Source organism: Hemitrygon akajei, chromosome 20 (assembly GCF_048418815.1).
Source record: "Hemitrygon akajei chromosome 20, sHemAka1.3, whole genome shotgun sequence".
In the NCBI taxonomy this organism is placed as follows: domain Eukaryota; kingdom Metazoa; phylum Chordata; class Chondrichthyes; order Myliobatiformes; family Dasyatidae; genus Hemitrygon; species Hemitrygon akajei.
The window spans coordinates 63,935,885-63,957,133 of NC_133143.1; the positions used below are offsets into that span (position 1 = coordinate 63,935,885).

Genomic DNA, 21,249 nt, shown 5'->3' on the forward strand with positions numbered 1-21,249 from the left:
CATACTGAATGGCAGTGCAGGCTCGAAGGGCCGAGTGGCCTACTCCTGCACCTATTTTCTATGTTTCTATGAGTGGGAAATGGCGGAGGGGGGCAGGAGAGTTTGTTTACTGGAGTAAGAATATAGAACTTTCACATCTATGTAAGTAAAATTAAGTGACATGTCTGTGTACTTGCTGTCATGAAGTATTTGTGCACTCACTTTAAGGATTTAAGATTGGACAGGAATGGTGCTGACTCTGGGCTCTTTAAGCAGATATAGGAAGGCAGTGCTTCACATTAGTTAGCTGGTGCCAATAGATTGCCTGCTGGCTGTTCAAGATGTTTGCAATGTCAGGAGGAGAGCAGTATTTCTCTTCATGTAACTGGGGACGTCGGAAATTATCACAAATCTTTTTGCTGTATTCCATTCTAAATCTTTGCATAAATTTGACTTGATAGACTTGATTGAAAAGAATGTGCTTTTGAATTCTTGTTTATATTGGAAGTGAATCTGAAACAAGACTACAAACTGAAACTCAGTTCAGGTGTATGGGGTCTTCACAAATGCATGGAGATGTAGTGTATGTAAATCTCCAAAGAAGTAATGATTTATTTGCACGACAGACAAGATAAACTGTTTATGTATATACTCAGTGACCTCTTTATTGGGTGCCTCCTGGATCTAATAAATTGACTATTGCATGTATGTTCTTGGTCTTCTGCTGCTATACCCCATCCACTTCAAGGTTCGAAGTGTTGAGAGTTCAGAGATGCTCTTCTGTACACCACTGTTGTAACATGTGGTTATCTGTGCCTGTCACTTTGCTGTCAATTTGAACCAGTCTGGCCATTTTCTTCTGATCTCTCTCCCTAACGGGACATTTTCACCCACAGAACTGTTGCTCACTGGATGTTTTTTTTGGTTTTGCATAATATTTTCTGGAAACTCCAGAGACTGTAGTGGATGAAAATCCCAGGATGTCAGCAGTTTCAGAGATACTCTAGTCACCCTGTCTGGCACCAATAATCATTCCACGATCAAATTCACATTTCTTCCCCATTCTGGTGTTTTGTCTGAACAACAACTAGATTTATTGACCATGTCTGGAGGCTTCTATGCATTGAGTTCCAAAGTGACTGAACCCGATGGTTAGATGACGATTTAAGCACCAGTTCAGTTTCAAAAGGTCAGGATGTTGGGGCTCGAGGCAAAGGATGGGGTGGTTCAGCTCGCAGCTCAGCGAAATTTGCTTGGCTCTGCGCTAAACTGGGGGTCTGTGGACAGAGTCACTTTGTGGACTTCAGTTCTGAGTGCTGTTAGCTTGGTTTTATTGTTTGCATGATTAATTTTCTCCCTCTGCACCTTGGGAATTTTGAAGGTCTTTTTTAAAATGGGCACTGAAATGTAATCTCAGAGTTGGTGTCATTTTCTGAATTCTTGACAATTTTGGAAAACGAGGCAACTTTAGATTGAAGTGTTTGGTGAGTGGGTGGTGGGTGTACCTTCTATTACACCCACCTGAAGGATTTGGTGTGGTATTTTTGATCACTGAATCAGTATCAGGTTTATTATTATTGTTTTTGTGGCAGCAGAACATTGCAATACAGATGTCCCCCGCTTTACGAATGTTCGCTTTACGTCACTTCGCTTTTACTAAAGACCTACATTGGTAACCTGTTTTTGCGTTACAAAGAGGATTTTCGCTTTTATGAAAATTTTTCCTACATAAATTAATGGCTCTTTGCTTTACACCATTTCAGCTTAAGAAAGGTTTCATAGGAATGCTCTACCTTTGTAAAGGGGGGGGGGGAACACCTGTGTACAAAAATAAGCTACAAATTGCAATATGAAATGTATATAAAATAAGTAGTGTAAAAAGAGAGCAAAATAGTGTAGTAGAGTTCATGGACCTTCCAGAAATTTGATGGTGGAGGGGAAGAAACTGCTGGGAGTGTGTGTCTGTCTGATCAGTCTCCAGATTCTTCTCCCAAATGGTAGTAATGCGAAGAGGGCACGCCCTGGACGGCGTGGTCCTTATTGATGGATGTCACCTTTCATGAGGCATCAGCTTTTGAAGATGTCTTCAATGCTGGGGAGGCTAGTGCCCACAACAGAGCTGGCTAAGTTTGCAACCCTCTGCACCTTTTCCCAATCCTGTGCCGTGGCCCCTCCTTACCCGACGGTGATGCATCCAGTCCGAATGTTCTTCACGGTACATCTGTAGGAAATTCTTTTGGTGATAATGCTAAATCTCTTCAAGCTCCTAATGAAATATAGCTGGTGGCGTGTCTCTTCATAATTGCTTTAGTATGTTGGGCCCAGGATAGATCTTCAGAGATGTTGACACCCAGGAAGTGAAACTGCTGAAAAAAGTTGAATTTCCCCATGGGGATGAATAAAGTATCTATCTATCTATCTATCTATCTGATGAGAGCTGGTGTGCTTTCCCCAACTTCCCCTTCCTGAAATCCACAATCAATTTCTTCGTCTTGCTGGTGCTGAGCACAAGGTTTTTGTTGCGACTGCACTCATCCAGCCAATCTGACTTGATTGTATGACGTATTGACACTGAAAATGTAATTGGAATCCCGGAGCTATATTGAGAATCGAAGGGCCTGGGGCAACGCCTTGGAGTGGAGGAGTGGGAAGAAGCAATGGTGTCAGCTGAAGGCAAGCACCCTGCAGCAGGGGAATTATTTAAGAAATAATTCTATTTCAAAATCCATCAGTGGTTTCATGTTAAACAAAATTGTCCGGTGCGCATCCACTTACTGTGTTCAGGTGAAAATTCCTCTGACGGACACTAAAACTGTCTGCTGCTTAAATTTTGCAGCAGATGTTCTTTGAGCAGGTTGCAGCAGTAATTTTCCAGGGAGAGACATGTGTGCACAGTTTATAACTGTCGTGTTTGACCTCTTTCCAGCAGCACTTAAGCCTTCAAGAATGAGACCCACCCAAAATCTGGAACAATTAGGATGTGTACAGTAAATCTCATTTTAATCAGTCATGCATTCTTTGCTAACCTATTTCAAAATTCATTTTAAAAAAAAGCCACACAACACAGTCTCAAAGCGCTGAAATTGATTTTATGCTAATTTAATTCAGATCTGCATGTTTGTCCTCCTGTAACATTGTAACTATTTAATTTATTTCTGCAGACTTGACTATTAGCACTTTGGATTTAGTTGTTCTTTTTTGAATGGTATAATAATTAAAGAGTACCCATTGTGTACATGTTGGCTCTCAGAAGAATAAAGTGCTGTTCCCTACCCCTTGCCTAACAAGGAACAGCAGTTCTCTGATCTAAACCTGCTCTGATTATGATTTTGCTATGAAATTGGCTACAGGATTTCAATTGTGGTCCAGCCAGTGTCTTGTCAAGATGAAGGATTACATCTCGCATATGGCCTGTTGACAGTTTTTTTATTTCTTGGAATGAAGGAGAGTGAGGGGCAATTTAAAATTGAGCAGCATAGATGATGTGGATGTTAACAGTCTTTTCCTCAGAGTAGGGCAATCCAAAATGAAAGTAAGTGGGGAAGGATTTAAAAGGGACCTGAAGGGCATATGGTGGATTGTCGTATGAGTAGCTACTGCATATCACAAGTCTTTGTTACGTGATCACTTACACCAGGCAGACAATCTCTGAAGAGTATTGATAATGACTGGGCTTACCCGTCTTGTAAAGACATGGCCCAGAAGGCAGCAATGGCGAACCACTTGTGCCAAGAACGATATGGTCACCGACCATGATCTCCTGCACAAGTTGACACGACACATAATGAATGAACTAAACACACACTTTTTCAAAAAGCCACAAAGCAGCTAACATCACGAGATGCGGCACATGACGACAGCGAATGGCAACTTTTTCGTGCAAAGGGTTGTGAGTATATGGAAGGTATTGCCAGAAGAAGTGGGTGAGGCAGCTATTAACTGAGAGCCATCAGGCTCCTGAACCAGTGTGGATAACTTCACTTGCCTCACCTCAGAACTCATTCCACAACCCACAGTCTCAATGTTCAAGGGCCCTGCAACTCGTGTTCTCAGTATTTGGGCACTCCATCTTTTGCATGTTGTTTGTTTGTCAGTCTTTGTTTATGTATAGTTTTTGATCAATTTTATTGATTTTCTTTATTTTCAGTAAATGCCTGCAAGAAAATGAATCTCAAGGTGAAATGTACGACTTTGAATAGGAACATGGAAATTCAAATCTGTTTATTTATCACGCGTACGTTGAAACATACAGTGAAATGTGTCATTTGCCTTAACAGCCAACACACACACTAAGGATGTGCTGGGGTCAGCCCACAAGGGAACCAGTGGAGTGCTGGAATGAGGATGGGATGTAGGAAATTTGGACTAGCTAGAAGGGCACCGTGGTCAGTGTGGCTGGTTGGGCTGAAGGATACTATATCTGTATTGTATTGTTCTGACTCTGTAGAAGGCATCTTTGCAGATGATCACATGACAGTTTGTGACTTTTTTTGCTCCCTTCAATCTATCAGTCTAGTTTTAACCTTTAGTTTCACCACATCACCTTGTTTATAATTTAGACCAGGGGTTTCCAACCTGGGAGTCCATAGACCCCTCTGTTAATGGTAGGGGACCATGGCATAAAAAGGTTGGGAACCCCTGATTTGGACTAAAAGTTCATTTAAGATTATTGCTATGTAGAAATTAAATATCCTTTGAATCATTAATAATGGTAAATTTCCATTGCAAGGCATATAGATGAACACACACTTGCACGCATTCGTACATCTTACTGCAACATGTATGTGTGTTGTGATGCACATGTGGTTTTGCCTCTTTCAGTTGGTAGTGATGTTAATGACAAGAAACTCAGCTGTTCTAATAATAAACAGATTCAACCTGTCCTGCCTGTAACCCTCTGGGTGATATCTAGCAAATGCGAATAATTTCATTTGTTAGTATGGAGCCAGGCTGAATGAATCTGGCCATTGGCCGGTAACCACAGTGTAGGAGAGATGCAGTGCATTCTGGTTATGTGGGCCTTTGGTTAATAGGGGCAGCTGCTTATTTGGGTCAACTCTTAAAGAGCAAAAGCTAATTGAAAAAAATAGCTGGAATTCTCTTCATTTATTTGGGACACTATGCTGCTTAATTGGGATAGTAGACTTGCTGAATTAATTAGAGTCAATCGTGGGCACTGGCTGAAAGACACTACACTGTGCTTAGAGCAAACAGTTTTTAAACAGCATCAGTTGTGTGTTTGTGTTCAAAAAGCAGTGGGTGAGAAATAAGCAATAAGATAGTTTTGCTCACTGTGGTTTCAAGCATTCAGGCTTGGAGATGCCAAAAACGTCTGGGAGTGAAAATGAAACAATTTCATTAAACAAGTTAGAAAATATGATACAATGAAAATTAAGGTTAGGAGGATGCAATTGTCTAAAACCTTGCATCAAGGCATCTGTACGAAGTGCTGATTTTGTTCATTTACAGTAGCATGCACTGGATGAAGTCCTCTGTTGATAACTTTATTGCTTTATTGTCGCCAAACAATTGATACTAGAGCATACAATCATCACAGCGATATTTGATTCTGCGCTTCACGCTCCCTGGAGTACAAATCGATAGTAAATATAATTTTAAAAATAAATTATAAATCATAAATAGAAAAGGGAAGTGAGTTAATGCAAAAAACTATTAGGAATTAATACAGTTTTATAGTATTGGCAACGCTCTGTATTCCATTTAAGCACATAATTTGATACTCAGTTGAATGGTAGCCTGTCTTTTACCTTGGCTATTTCCACGAAACTTTGGCTAATTGGGTCAAAATGTACGGGTCCTGATGTGTCCCAATTAACTGGAGTCCTGTAATGCTCTGTGTGTGTATTGTTGCTGTAAACAACAAATTGCAGACATACTGCAAGCCAGAGATAATAAATCTGATTTTGATCTGGCTTCTTTACACATGGTAATATCCATATCTTTGTCCGCCAAAGAATACTATATTAACTTCAGTAACTTCTTCAGCTGTGTCTGTCTGTAATTTCCATTGCTATCCCAGGGGTCATCCCTGATGCATCTCTTGTTATATACCAGCCCATGGGGATCTCGCCCAGAAGCACAGGTGCTGGCTTCCAACACATTTGCTGATAATACTTCACAATCCTAGTTGCTTTCAGAATAATCAGTATGGGCTTTCACTACATGTTTGGCCAATACTGAGTGGTAGTTCATTCTGCTAGTTAATATTAAGGGACAGGACAGAACTCGCCCTTCAGTTTTCACGACTGCCCAAGTGCTCTTTGTCTTGACTCTGTCGGTCCCTGATTGCTGCTTCAGGCTAAGTCTAAAAGTGTGCAACCATGCATGCTATTTGTTCCAAAATATGATTTAATTCCCTTATGAAATGGTTGTCGAGATCGTCGTCTTCTCCTCTGAGTCTCAGAATTGGAATCAGGTTTTTTATCACTGACTTGTGTAGTGCAATTTGCTGCGTTGCAAGAGATAAAATATGCTATTAATTAAAATGGTGTGTGTGTGTGTGTGTGTGTGTGTGTGTGTGTGTGTGTGTGTGTGTGTGTGTGTGTGTGTGTGTGTGTGTGTGTGTGTGTGTGTGTGTGTGTGTGTGTGTGTGTGTGGAGTCGGGGAAGCAGCTGTTCCTAAAATGCTGAGTGTGTGTCTTCAGGTTCCTGTAACTCTTTTCTGATGGTACCAATGAGAAGAGGGCATGTCTTGGGTGGTGTGGGTCCTTAGTGATGCCTTTTGTTGATGTCCTCAATGGTGGGGAGGCTAGTGCCCATGATGGTGCTGGCTGGGTTTACGATTTCCTGCAGGTTTTTCCAAGCCTGTGTTGTAGCCCCTCCCATACCAAATGGAATGTTCCAGAACTCTCATTAATACTGCTAAATATCATCGCCAATACCTGTAAAACAAATTTTACAGAACGATGCCAGATCTTGTTCTTCCATAAACCAATCCCGTCACTTTCTTGCATTTTCCTGTGTATCACTGAATTGTCCTTTTAACAGTAATCTTCTCCAATTTTGCAGTCCAGTTTGCATTCTCTTTTAGAGATAACACCAAAATAATTCTGAAGAAATTCAACATTACATCTAAAAACAGGGAAGACATTGTAACACCTGGAGGAGATCTATTTGCAGGAGCTGCATGACATGAGAACAAGTGGCGACTGTGGAAGAAGACACTGAACAGCCAAAAGACCCAACCACTAGCCACGGTCACTACTTGCTCTTGCCCGCACTACTCCAGAATATGTGGATCCTGGTTCGGTCTCTCCAGCCAGCTGAGGACCCACTGATGGGCAATCCCTTAGGAGAGCATCATACTTCAGAGAATGCACTATACTATATTCTGCTTTATCAACATGGATGCTCTCCACTGCCATTATTCTCCTTCCTCCTTGCACTATTCTGAATGGTGGTGCTCAGGGACAGTTATTACCCCTCGACCATCAGACTCTTGAAACAGAGGGGATAACTTCACTCTTCCCATCACCATAATGTTCCTACAACCCTATGGACTCGCTTTCAAGGACAGTTCATCTTGCGTTCTTGATATTATTTTGCTTCTTTATTACTATACTTGTTTTTCTTCTTTTTGTATTTGCACAGTTTGTTGTCTTTTGCACACTCCTTGTTTGTACTTCTTGTATGTGGTTTTTCAGTCCTGAAGAAGGGCCTCACCCTGAAATGTCAACTATATACTCATTTCTATAGATGCTGCCTGACCTGCTGAGTTCCTCCAGTATTTTCTGTGTGTTGTTTTCATGAATTCTATTGTGTTTTCGTGTATTTACTGTGGCTACCCACAAGAAAATGCATCTCATGTTTGTATGTGGTGACAAGTTTACTGTCATTTAACTATATACACGTATACCATCAAATGAGATGATGTTTCTCTGGACCAGGGTGTAAAACACAGTAGTACATATAACACAATAATTTGGGAAAGTAAATAAAATACAGAATAGTGTATGTACTTTGGTAATAAATTTACTTTGAATTCTCTCAAGAATCAATAATTGCCTTTTGCTTCTTTCCCTGTTCCTAATATTTACAATTTCAATTTACCTGTCTCCCTTTACCCTTCCTGATTTGTTCATTTGGTCTTCTGTCTATAGGTGAGAGCTGTCATAATTAAAGCCTGTCACTTCGAATGCTCTGATTTGCAATCACTGTACAGTGTAACAGTTCTGTAAGTCAGTCGTCTGAATTTACACTGAAGGATGGGGCGGGGAGGAAGGAAGGAAGGAAGAGATTGAGTAATCTCAGCCAAATTACTCAGCAAAGCAGGAACAATTACGGCAAGCTTTCTCCTGCCTACCTATGAAAGACTGAATATGTGAATTAAATTTAAAATTATTGTTCGTGCTTATTGATGTCTGTGTTGAGTGGACTGGATAAAGTGTAAGTTATATCCTGAGCACAAAGAATAACTACAATTTATAGTTCTTGGATATGCAATCATTTGCAAGATTCTTTATCATATACTAATTCTGCATATAATATGCTTAAGTAAAGTATTACTTTGAAATGTGAAAGGAATAAATGTTTTAAGAATTCATAAGAGAAAAAAAGTACAATTATTAAGCCAGCAAACTGTGATCTAATATTTCCCATAGGTTATGGAGTTGGTGCATTTCAGATTTCTATTCCAGGAAATCATTTCTTACATCTAAGGGCCACATTTCCTGATCAGAAGTGTGCTCAACATAATCAGGCCTCTGCCAAACAAACATTTCATAATAGAAAAATTTATGAGTTGGAGTTATGGGAAGTCACAGACTATGAAGTCAGTGAAGGGATGTAATCCTTTTACAGTACATTACAGACTGAATCTGCTGGAAAGTGGACAGGCCATTTGGTTATCTAGTGTTTGTTAGCAATGCCGGATTTAACATATCACTGACCTTTCCCTCTTGCCCATAATGGCAAGCATGAGTAAGACGCAGGAATTTTTTTCACTTTTTCCACGTTGTAATTATTTTGTGAATAGAGCTGATATTCCAAAGATCAAAGTTCAAAGTAAATATATTTGCATATTTCAAATTAACATAAAATGTAAACAATAATTTATGAAACCATGCAAATGTCACAGTATAACCACTCTTAGATTCATTTCCTTGCAGGCATTCACAGTAGATACAAAGAAACACAATAGAATCATGGTTCAAATTCAAAAGGTTAGGTTCAGATTATTTATCACATGTACATCGGAACATACAGTGAAATGCGCCATTTGTGTGAACAGCCAACACAGTCTGAGGATGTGCTAAAGGCAGGCCGCAAATGTCGCCACTCTTCCCGACACCAGCATAGCATGTCCACAATGCTCAGTAGAGCAATAGTTAAGCAAATCCCTTTCCCCACGTGCACACGCACTTCCAGCCTGAGGACAGGCCACCTCTGGGCCTGCAGCCTCCAGTAATTTCCAGACTCGCAGATTGACAGCCTCCAGTGGACTCTTCCCCTCCCAGGAGTTGCACAGGAACTATAAAAGTCTGCAGAGCTGCATTTTAAAACATATTTATGTGTCTTGGATTATTTTTGCATCTGGGATCATGTAATTTTTAGTGCACATTTTCTTTCTCTCTCATTTATTTATTTAGTGATACAGCAAGGAGTAGGCCCATCGAGCTACGCTGACCCAACGACCCCCGATTAAACCTAACTTGATTGTGAAATAATTTACAATGACCACTTAACCTACCCGGCACGTCTGTGGGCTGTGGGAGGAAACCAGAGCACCCAGGGAAAATCCACACATTCTGTGGGATGCAGAATGGCATTTATTTCAGTCAGGACTACCTTTTGGTTGAGGATAATCTGAGGGATGTTACCTTTAAATCCTGAAAACTGAAGCTGAGAGTCTTATTAACGCTAGCAATAATTGAATAAGACCTTGTATGGAATGAACCTCTTAATTATCTTTGTTCACTGCAAATGCATTGATTTTTTTTTAACGTAACTATATCCCAAAGGGAACTTGTAATCTTGGTTAAATGATAATAAAGCATTAAGCATGGTTGTAGATAAGCTGCCATGTCTCTAGGGTTATTTTGTTTTCTGGCACTAAATTTAATATCTAGCCAACCTGGATCTTTTGAGAATTACTGCGCCAATATTGACAGTCGATGTTTGCATAAATGGGAAGGGAAATGTGAATTCTTCATACGGTCAGCCATCTATATACAGTCTTGAAAATTTATAAAATTGGACCCACTTTGGGTGTAAGCTGGAGAATAGTCGATGTTATACCATAAGTCATAGGAGCAGAATTAGGCCATTGAGTTTGATCAGCCATTCCCTCTCAACCCTGTTCTCTTGCTTTTTCTCCATAACCTTTGATGCCCTGACTAATCAAGACTTTAAATATATCCAGATACTTGGCCTCCACAGCCACCTGTGGCAATGAATTCCACAGATTCACCACCATCTGCATGGATAACCTCACTCATCTCAACTCTGAATTGATCCCACAAACTGCAGACTCACTCTTAAAGGCAACGTAAACCATGGGTCTAAAACTCATGTTCTCTGTATTATTTAATTTTTATTATATGCACAATTTGTCATCTTTTCCACATTGGTTGTTTATCAATCTTTGTTTATGTGTGCATTTTGTGGATTCTATTGTAATTTATTTTCCTGTGGATGCCTGCAAGAAAATGAATCTTAGGGTGATATATATGGACATATATATGTACTTTGACAATAAATTAGTTTGGCATTGAATATGACTTCGATCAATCCTCATTCTTCTGAATTCTAAAGTGTATATAGGAGTTGAGAAAAACGAGAGGTGCTTGAATTGAAATGTATCAGAGATTCTTAGTCTATTTGGGAAAATCTAAAACTATGGGGCATAGTTAAAAATAAACGTTTGCCCTTTAGGATGAAATGAGTCTTTGACAGGGGATCCCACACGTTTTTTAAGCTGTGGACCAATGCCATTAATCGAGGTGTCCACAGACCCCAGGTTGGAAACCCCTGATCTTTGAAATTCTCTACTCAGAATGCTGTGGATACCTAGTTGTTGAATACATCGAAGATTAAATTCACCAGGCCAATAGGATCTTTGAGTGTTATCAAAGATCAGTTTTATTTGCAATATGCATTTACACATACTTGGAATTTGCTGTGGTGTGTTGGTCTGATGTTCAATAAAAAAAAATGCTCAACAATTATAAAGAATTCTGTAAAAATAAAGTTCCAGGTTAAAGTATGGATTTGGAATAAAATCTGTGTATATACATAAAAACCATTGTGTACTTACAATGTAAACAGCGTTATAAAGTGGTTTAAAGCATCTACGGTGCAGTGTAATGACCGGAGTGCAGTGCAATGATGGGTGGGGGGTTGCCAACTAGAATGGTTGATTACATTAACTGCCTAGGGGGAGAAACATCTAAGATGGTGTGAATTTTTTGTTTTAATAGCTCTGTAGTACTTTCTAGAAGGGAGCTTTTGGAAAAGACGGTTTTTAAAAATTTTATTTTTTATTTAGAAATGCAGTACAGAGAAGACCCCAGCATCCCAATGAGCTGCCTGTTTAACACTAGTCTAATCGTTGGTTATTTTACAATGACCAATTAACCTACTAACTGGTACATCTATGGACTTTGGGAGGAAACTGGAGCACCCAGGGGAAACCCACACTGTCACAGGGAGAATGCAAAAACATATTGCAGTCGGGCCGGAGTCGAACTCTGAACTCCACTTTGTGCAATAATAGTGTTTCACTAACTGCTATGCAACCGTGGCTAGTATCCACAGTGATTTTTCCTGCCCACTTCTTTGTCCTGGACACCTACAAGTCCTGCTCTATGGGCAGTCTGCAGCTAACGACCTTTTCTGCTGACATGACAGTTCATTGTAGCTTTTGTACATTGTAAGAGGGTATTGCAGCAAACCAAACGGTAATGGCTGGTGAATGGGTAGCCAAAGCATTTGAGGCATAGACTAGATCAGCGGTATGTTAGTCAATATTAATGCAGCCTACGCCTGCTCCAACTTCACGCATGGTAGTGTATAGTGTAATGGTTAGAACAATGCCTTACAGTGCCATCCGCAAGATTGGGGCTCGATTCCTGCCACTGCCTGTAAGTAGTTTGTACATTCTCTCTGTGACTGCTTAGGTTTCCTCCCACGCTCCAAAGATGTGTGGGTTAGGGTTAATGACTTGTGGGCGTGCTGTGCTAGTGTCAGAAGCATGGTGACACTTGAGGTTCTGCCCAGCGCAATCCTCACTGATTTGGTTTGATACACATGACACATTTCACATGTTTTGATGTACATGTGACAAATAAAGCTAATAATAAATGAGCTTCTGTTATTTACTTGGCTTTCATACCTTGAACTCTGTATAAGATTTGCTTGAGTGTGTATGTGTTTTATGAAAGGTAGAAGGGAGGGAGGAAAGAGGCTTTCTACAGCAGACCAAACATCCATAAAGATGAGAGTTAGATGCTGTCCTGTAAGAGTTGAATGCCCTTGTCTGTCAGTTCACTGCCTAGGCAGTGAAAGTGAAAATTACTTACAGCCATTGGTTAAGGAGTGAGAGAGGAAGCTAAACATGAATGCAGTTGAGATGCAGGAAAATGAATTTACAAAACTAGATATTTTGCAAGTTCGATTTAGCATAGAATTGTGGTCGGTTGATTCATACAGGTACCGTATTTTGATCCGTTTGTTGAAAAATTGAGGTCTGTGCAATTTGAATTCATTTTCTATTTGTACCTTTTTCTGTGAGAATGTACTAGATATAGATTCTGATTCAGATTTATTTATCGCATGTACACCAAATCATACAGTGAAATGTGCCATTTGAATAAAAATTATTTGGGGGGCAACCTGCAAGTGTCACCACACATTCTGGTGCCAATGTATTCATACACAACGCTAGAAGAACTCAGCAGGTCAGGCAGCATCCGTGAGAAAAGAGTAGCCAACGTTTCGGGCCGAGACCCTTCATCAGGAATGGGGGAGGGGGGGGGGGGAAGAGAGGGCCGAAGCCCGGTAATAGAGATAGGGGAGGGGGTAGAGCCTAGAGGCACCAGGTGGAAAACCAATCAGAGGAAAGCTAAAGTGGGGAGGGGGAGGGGATAAGTATGAAAGAACTATAGAGATAAAGAAGCAGAAAGTTGAAAGGGGAGAGAGGCAGAGAGGGACCTGGGATAGGGAAGGGGGAGGGGGAGGGAATTACTGGAAATTGGAGAATTCAATGTTCCCCCTACCCCCTTTATCTTTCCTCTGATTGGTTTTCCACCTGGCACCTCTAGGCCCTACCCCCTCCCCTATCTCTATTACTGGGCTTTGGCCCTCTCTTCTCCCCCCCCCCCCCCACCATTCCTGATGAAGGGTCTCGGCCCGAAACGTTGGCTACTCTTTTCTCACGGATGCTGCCTGACCTGCTGAGTGCTTCCAGCGTCGTGTACATATTCTTTGATCCACAGCATCTGCAGTTGTATTTTTGTGTTCTGGTGCCAATGTAGCATGCCCATAATGCTCTGCAGAACAGCATAGAATATAGTAGAACAAAACAACATACCAAACAACAACAGCAAAGCAAGCCACAGTCCTCCCTAATAATACAAAAAGAGAGCCAGAATAGTAAGGTACTGTTCATGGGTTGATTATTTCCGTTCTGGAGCGTATATGGTGCTTTTTTTTTTTGCTTGATTCATAGTATTGCCATAGGCATCCATTATTAAGCCCCCCCCACCCCAATCACCCAGGACACGCCCTTTTCTCATTGCTACAATTAAGGAGAGAGGTACAAGAGCCAGAAAGCACACACTCAGTGTTTTATGAACAACTTTCTCCCCTCCGCCATCAGATTTCTGAATGGACAGTGAACCAACCCATGGGCACTACCTCACTATTTTTTGTTGCTCTCTTTATACACAACTTATTTAGTATATATATTTTTCTATTGTAATTCTTATTATTTTTTTATGTATTGCACGGCACTTCTGGTGCAAAACAACAAATTTCATGACATATGGCAGTGATATTAAACCTGATTCTGGTAACTGACTTGCATCAGGTTTTTCTCTGCATGTACTGCTACCAAAGGTTGGTGTTGTTTAATCTTCCTTTGCACTTTCACTGAGAAAAAATGAAATAGAACGTTAAAGTGAAAGTAAGTCAAAAGGTATTGAAACACTGCCAGTGATCTCAATTTTCCAAGTTTTCAGGAGATTGTTCTTTTCTTCAGTTGATGGTGAAATCTAATGATAGAGTACAACCTAATCTAATAGGATTCATTTTTATTTTCCAGTTGAACGACCGGTCCATTCTCCCCTCTGCTCCCTCTTGTCTGACACACAGGGATACCGATTTAAAATAAATAAGGCATTGAATTCCAAAGCTGTGGTATTTAATCAGCAGTCTGCTCTGAACAAAGTGAGGTTGATGTACAATATTTATAATGGCTCAATGAAATTTGACTGCCATTATCTAATTTAGCTGGCTTTCCTCTTTCCATAATCACAAGAATCTGCAGATGCTGGAACTCTTGAGGAACACATGCAAAGTGCTGGAGGAACTCAGAAGGTCAGGCAGCATCAATGGAGGGGAATGAATAGTCAACGTTAAGGGCAGAGACCCTTCAAAAGCACTGGAAAGGAAGGAGGAATAAGAAGGAGGAGGGGAAGGGGCTCAATGTAGCAGGTGGTAGGTGAAGCCAAGTGAGGTGGGGATGAAGAAAGAAGCTGGGAGGTGATAGGTGTCAAAGATAAAGGGCTGAAGAAGAAGGAATCTTATGGGAGAGGAGAGTGGACCATGGGAGAAAGGGAAGAATGAGGGGCACCGGAGGGTAGGTGATGGGCAGATGAGAAGAAGGGGTAAGAAAAGAGCTAGAATGGAAATAGGATTAAGAGAGAAAGGGGAGGTGGGCAAAATTGCTGGAAGTTAGAGAAATCAATTTTCATGGTATCAGGTTGAAGGCTCGTCTTTCCGTTCTTCACTTTCAATACAAGAGATCCTTTGCTATTATGCTGCCGCTCTCGAGTATATTTTCCTTTGGATTAATTGTCCATTGTCATTATGACTAGTAGCAAAATAAATATAAAAACAAATATTGGAATTGACAATTAGTGATACTCGAGGAGCAGAGTGCCTGCAGCTGTTTCTTTTCGACTAATCCGATTTTTCTATGCATGTGTCTCCCTTTGTTGTTATTCAAATATTTGAAAGGTTGTTTCTTGTACAGAGAAGGTACAACAATTGACAGAGGCAGCAGGGGCTGGCCAGCAGGTTTAAGATGAATAGATTTGTCTATGGAAGATATTATTGAATGCGAACACAGATATATATATATAACTTGGAGAAACAAGCCAGAAGACATTTAACTAAGAGTTATAAATAAATATACAAAGAGGTATCATTGGCAACAACAAAAAAGATATTGTAGGCAATATTATTTGGCCTACAAAAGGATGTAGCTTGAATAAGCAGAAATAAGCGATGTAAAGAAGTCACTGAAAACATAATCCTGTAGAATTAATTGTAAATCCAACACTGGTTTTCACTGCCATGGTAACTTCTGGCCACCTCCCAGGGTGCTGCTTGTTTCTGCCACCAGGAAAGAGGTACAGGAGCCTTAGGCCCCACACCACCGTGTTGAGGAAGCTACTGCCCCTCAACCATCAGTTTCCTGAACCAGCATAGGTAACTTCTCCCACCTCAACATAACCTATGTACTCACTTTCAGGGGCTCTACAGCTCACAGTCTCAGTATTATTTATTTACTTATTTATTATCATTATTCTTTTTGTATTTGCACAGTTTGCCATCATTTGCACATGGGTTGTTTGTCAGTCTTTGTGTGTAGGTTTTCTTTGATTCTGTTGTATTTCTTCTACTGTGTGTCTGCAAGAAATTGGAGGTGGCACAATAGCGTAGTGGTTAGCACAATTCTTTACAGTACAGACGACACGGGTTCAATTCCTGCTGCAGCCTGTAAGTTGTCTGTACGTTCTCCCTTATGACTGTATGAGTTTCCTCCGGGTGCTCTGACGTCTGGTAATCACTTGCTTTGTTTTTCCATCCCTCTTCCCTCACTTTACCATTCCCATTCTGGTTATGCTCTCGCTCTTTGCTTCTCCCCTGCCCTCATGACTTGCCCTCCACTGGTTTCCTACCAACTTCCCCTTACATCCATGGTTCACTCTCCTCTCCTATTAGATTCTTTCTTCAGCTGTTTCCCTTTTCCACCTATCACCTCCCATCTTCTCACTTCATCCCCACCCACCCATCTTCCCATTTACCAGGCTTCCCCTATCATCTGCCAGCTTTACTCCTTCCTATTGCCCATCTTCTTGTTCTGGCTTCTACTCCCTTGCTTCCCAGTCCAGATGAATGGTCTTGACCCTAAGTCATTGACTGTACTCTTTTAGATGCTTCCTGACTTGCTGAGTTCCTCCTGCATTTTGTGTGTGTTGCTCTGTCAATCTTTCCTCCTGTATCTCATCCCACCTATCACCTTCCTTACTTAATAAATTCCAGTATCTCTAGTCCCCTGTGTCTCCTTATCACTCTCTATCGTGTCTCTTCCTTTTCCAACCTGATTCTATCGGCCTTGCTTGTTTCCTTTCCTTCCTCTTGCCCCCAATCTACATCTGTCATCTGCCCCTCTTCCTCATCTATCTGTGCATCATCCCCTTCCTACCTATCACCTACCACCCGCTGCCTCATCCCTCCCTCCCTCCCACTCCTTTAAACTGGCTATCTCCCTTCTGTATTCTCAGTGCTGATGTAGGGCTTGGACTTGAAACGTACCCCCATAGATGCTGCTTGACCCATTGAGTTTTCAACACTTTCTATTCAGATTTCCAGCACCTGCATCTTTTTTTGTTTTTTTATTTGACTGCTGTCTGCTCTCTGAAATGAACTAACAACTGCATAGTAATATCAAAACCATGTGAAAAGACCTGTAGCACAAACATTGGACAGGCCACAATCAGAATCAGCTCCGGCATTCTGTTGAAATGTGGCAAAGGCACACCAGTGCAGTTACCCCAGTAAATTACAGAAATCTTGAGACACCCTAGAACCCGGGAGAGTTGTCCAGTAGTCAAAGTTCAAAGTAAATTTATTATCAAGTTAAAGATATGTCACCATGTACAACCCTGAGATTCATTTTCATGCAGGTGTACTCAGTAAATCCAAGAATCTGAAGAGAATCAATGAAAGACCACACCCAATAGGACAGACAAACAACCAATGCGCAGAAGACAGCAAACTGCGCAAATACAAAAGAATAATAAAATAAACAAGCAATAAATATTGAGAACATGAGATGAAGAGTCTTTGAAATTGAGTCCATAGATTGTGGGACAGTTCAGTGATGGGGCCGAGTGAAGTTGAATGAAGATATCCCCTTTGGCTCAAGAGCCTGATGGTTGAGGGGTAATAACTGTTTCTGAGCCTGGTGGTGTTGAGGAGTACTCTGACATGAAGACTTAAAGTGGTTCAAGAAACCAGATTGCCATTGCTATACACTGTAGAAAGTACATATCTTAATCAAATGATGGGGATGTTATATTGTGTTATATGATATATGATGTTATATTATATGTTATATAATGATGGGAATGTAATAACAGATGGCAAGCCCTTTCTTCTTCAAAGTACACGATAACTCCAGTAATCTGGAATGTAGTCATGTTGATGCCAGATTGGTAAGATTTTTTTGTACTGTGAGATGTCAACACACCCTTAATAATAATTTTTGAAACGTTAGGTATTACACAAACAGATTTTCCTGTGAACTAGATGAGTTGAATGGAGGCAAGTGAACCAGGGACCAGGGAGGCACAGGTCCATTGCAGATAGGAATACCGTTTGTAAATTGGGCCCCCAATCAGTTGGAGTGTGTGCATAACAATTAATGATGCAAATATTGCTTGCTATGTGCCAGACAAGCAACTAGCTTATTATCTGAGAAGGAAATGGAATTGTGGAACAGATAGCTGTCAGTTTTATTGCTGATTGCTGCTGGAGGGAATGTTGGTGTTGAAGCGGCTGAAAATGATTGAAGAGCCAGTCCAAGAAGTATATCTGCAGTAACGCCTGGGGCTGTAAAGATTGCTGCAAACAACTATGAACATTTTCCTTTGAGCTAGCGTTACTGCTGTATGGGGAAACCTCCATTTGCAGTTCACCCCTATTGGCCTCTGTTGTACTCTGACTCCTTAATGCCATGCTTGGGACTTGCTTTCTGAAAGTCGGGGGCATCCAATTTCACGACTCATGACTTGTGTACAATAAACCATTTGGTACTCTGTTGGCCACCGCAGAGTAATGAGTGCAATGGATTCCTGTTAATCATCCATTGGTTAATTGGGGCAGCCACTCATTTAGGACAAGCCTTAAAGAAGAAAAACTAACCAATGAAAGTAGCTGTGATTTACTTTGTTTGGGACTCTATGCCATTTAATTGGGGTAGGAGACTGTTGCTGAAGAGTTTCTAACTAGTGTCAGTTGCATGCACTTGTCGGACCATTAGACACTCGCTGTGCAGAGAATGAACAGTTTATAAATAGCGTCAGCTGCATGTGCTTGTGTTATGTTATCCATTTGAGCTGACAGACACCGATTCAAAAAGCAGTGATTTATGATAATTTTGTCCCAGGAAATTTATTGTTGGATTATGATACTACTTCATGCAGGAAGGCAATGAAGACAGTCCATTATCTGCACTAGGGGGCTGTGCTGATTTTGTTCATTTACAGTTAGTCAAAGGAACTCAGCAGCATATACTGGATGTAAAAAAATCCAGTGCTTTCCCGGCGTATATGATAGTATATGATTCTCAAGATCTCAGATAATAAGGTAGTTGTTTGTCTGGCACATCTCTTCTCGGGCTTCCAGCCGGGTGTTGGTTATAATTATAACTGATATTTCGATGAGAAACTCTGCCATCTCCATCAGGGATGATGCCTGGGTATGTCTAATCCGGTGGTATTTATACCCGCTCCCCCAATACCATTGGATTAGACATGCCCAGCTATAATATATCCTATATCATAATTTACTTTATTATTTCAGATGCGCTTCCTTTCCTGGTGAAGACAGATATAGCATATTCCTTTAGTACCTTAAAAGTACCCTCAGCATGTATGTGCAAGTTCCCTTCTATGACCTCAGTGGGCCCTTCTCTTCCATGTAGTATCCCTTTACTTGTCAATCGTGGCAGCAACTCAATATATAAAAGCATGCAGACGTGGTCAAGAGGTTCTGTTGTTGTTGGGATTAAACATCAGAATGGGGAAGAAATGTGGCTTTGTAACTTTGACTGTGAAATGGTTCTTGGTGTCAGATGGGGTGGTTTGAGTATCTCAGAAACTGCTGACTTACTGGGATTTTCATGCTCAACAGTCTCTAGAGAAATCAGCAACAAAAAAAAACCATCCAGTGAGTGGCAGTTCTCTGGATGAAAACATTTTGTTAATGGGAGAGGTCAGAGGAGAATGGGAAGACTGGTTCAAGCTGACAGGAAGGTGACAGTAATTCAAATAACCATGTGTTACAATCGTGGTGTGTTGAAGATCATCTCTGAATGAACAGCGTGTCGAACCTTGAAATGAATGGGCTACAGCAGCAGAAGACGATGAACATACTCTCAGTGGCCACTGTATTAGATACAGGAGGTACCTAATAAAATGGCCACAGAGTATCATGCAGTGTGTTTCACATGGGTCATTGTATCCTGTTTTTGTCCGATCAAAGGTCTTTATAATTAGAGGTTGAAACATAACTTGTCATCACTGCACGCTGATACAAGTCTAAATTAATACTTGCCTGTAGCAGTTGTGTAATTTTCAATAAGTTCATGGTGAGTAAGAAAGAATGACTGAAATGTATTTAATAACTTTCAAGAGTTGGAGGTATTCCAGAGGAAGGAAGTGGGTGTCGTCACCTCTGCAAAGAAGGAAGCACTAGCCTATTGAAAACCACCAAGTTCTTTCAAAGTACTGTAGTGCCCAGGCAATGTGTATTATTTTTGGAATGCTGAATCAGGAATATGGCCAAGCCATCAGGGATAACTCTGCTCTTAAGGCGGGTGTAGTGGGATCTTTTCATCCAGTTTAACAGATAGCTGCAAAGGCAACATCTCCAACAATGCAAGTGTCTTCCTCTGCCAGAGTACTTGGTTCCGTCACCATTTGGTATGGAGTGGCCACTTGACAGGAACTGGCCTCCTCACCATTGCGGATATCTTCAAAATGCAACGCCTCAAAAAGGTGACAGCCATCATTATAGACTTTGAATCATTGGACACTACCTCGCTGTTTTTTAATATACAGTATTTCTGATTTTGCATGTTTTTTGACCTATTCAATATATGTAATTGATATACTTGTTTATTTATTATTATTTATCTTTCTCTCTGCTAGATTACGTATTGCTTCGAACTGTTGCTGCTAAGTTGACAACTTTATAGTCACATGCCGGATATTAATGGAGGGTTATGGGCTGAGTGCTGGTCGGTGGGACTAGGTGAAAGTAAGCGTTCGGCACGGACTAGAAGGGCCGAGATGGCCTGTTTCCTTGCTGTAGTTTTTATATGGTTATAACTAATTTGATTCTGATCTAGAATGTGCCTACTTCTCATTACTACCGTTAAGGAAAAGGGAGGCACAGGAGCCTAAAGGCACACTGTCAACATTTTATAAGAAGCTTCTTACCCTCCACCATCTGATTTGTGTATGGACAATGAACTCATTACACTACCTCATTACTTTTGCTCTCTTTTTGCACTTCTTGTTTAATATATTTCTTATTGTAATTTATAGTATATTTTGAATATTGCACTTTATTGCTGCAAAACAGCAAATTTCATGACATACAGTACTGTGCAAGAGTCTTTGGAACATATATACAGCTAATGTGTCTAAGACTTTCAAGCTAAGTTTTGGTTGTGTGACACAAATCAATTACTATATATCTGTTCACTGAAATATCCTGGTAAATACTTAGCATGTCACTCCATCAGTATTCTCTATGACTCTCATCAACTCTGGAAGTAGATTTAATTTTCTGTATTGAGTGAGTGATCAGATTTTCCTTAATCCATGGAAGTAGCTCAACAAACTCAAAAGCTTTTCATGTCATTTTTAAAAATGGAATTCCTATCCGAATTTTGTATCCTTTAGCGCTTCTCACCATTGTTCTATTATTTTACTGATAGGATTTCATTAAGGGTTTATTTTAAATAAATATGGTACACCTTTTTGGCAGTTAGGACAATCAATTTACAGTGCCG

The 21,249-nt window shown here is 40.6% G+C and overlaps 1 protein-coding gene across 4 annotated transcripts in view; it reads left to right on the plus strand.

The window, feature by feature from the left end:
- Positions 1-21,249, plus strand: part of chn2 (chimerin 2) — a 251,596-nt gene that overhangs the window by 90,203 nt on the left and 140,144 nt on the right. Inside the window, exon 1 of one of the 4 annotated variants that reach the window (XM_073024501.1) lies at positions 20,140-20,227. The exons of the other annotated variants lie outside the window; for them this stretch is intronic. Within the exon in view, the coding sequence (XP_072880602.1) occupies positions 20,155-20,227 (73 nt within the window). The 5' untranslated portion in view covers positions 20,140-20,154. Of the gene's footprint in view, positions 1-20,139; positions 20,228-21,249 lie in introns of those variants that run through there. 4 annotated transcript variants of the gene reach the window in all.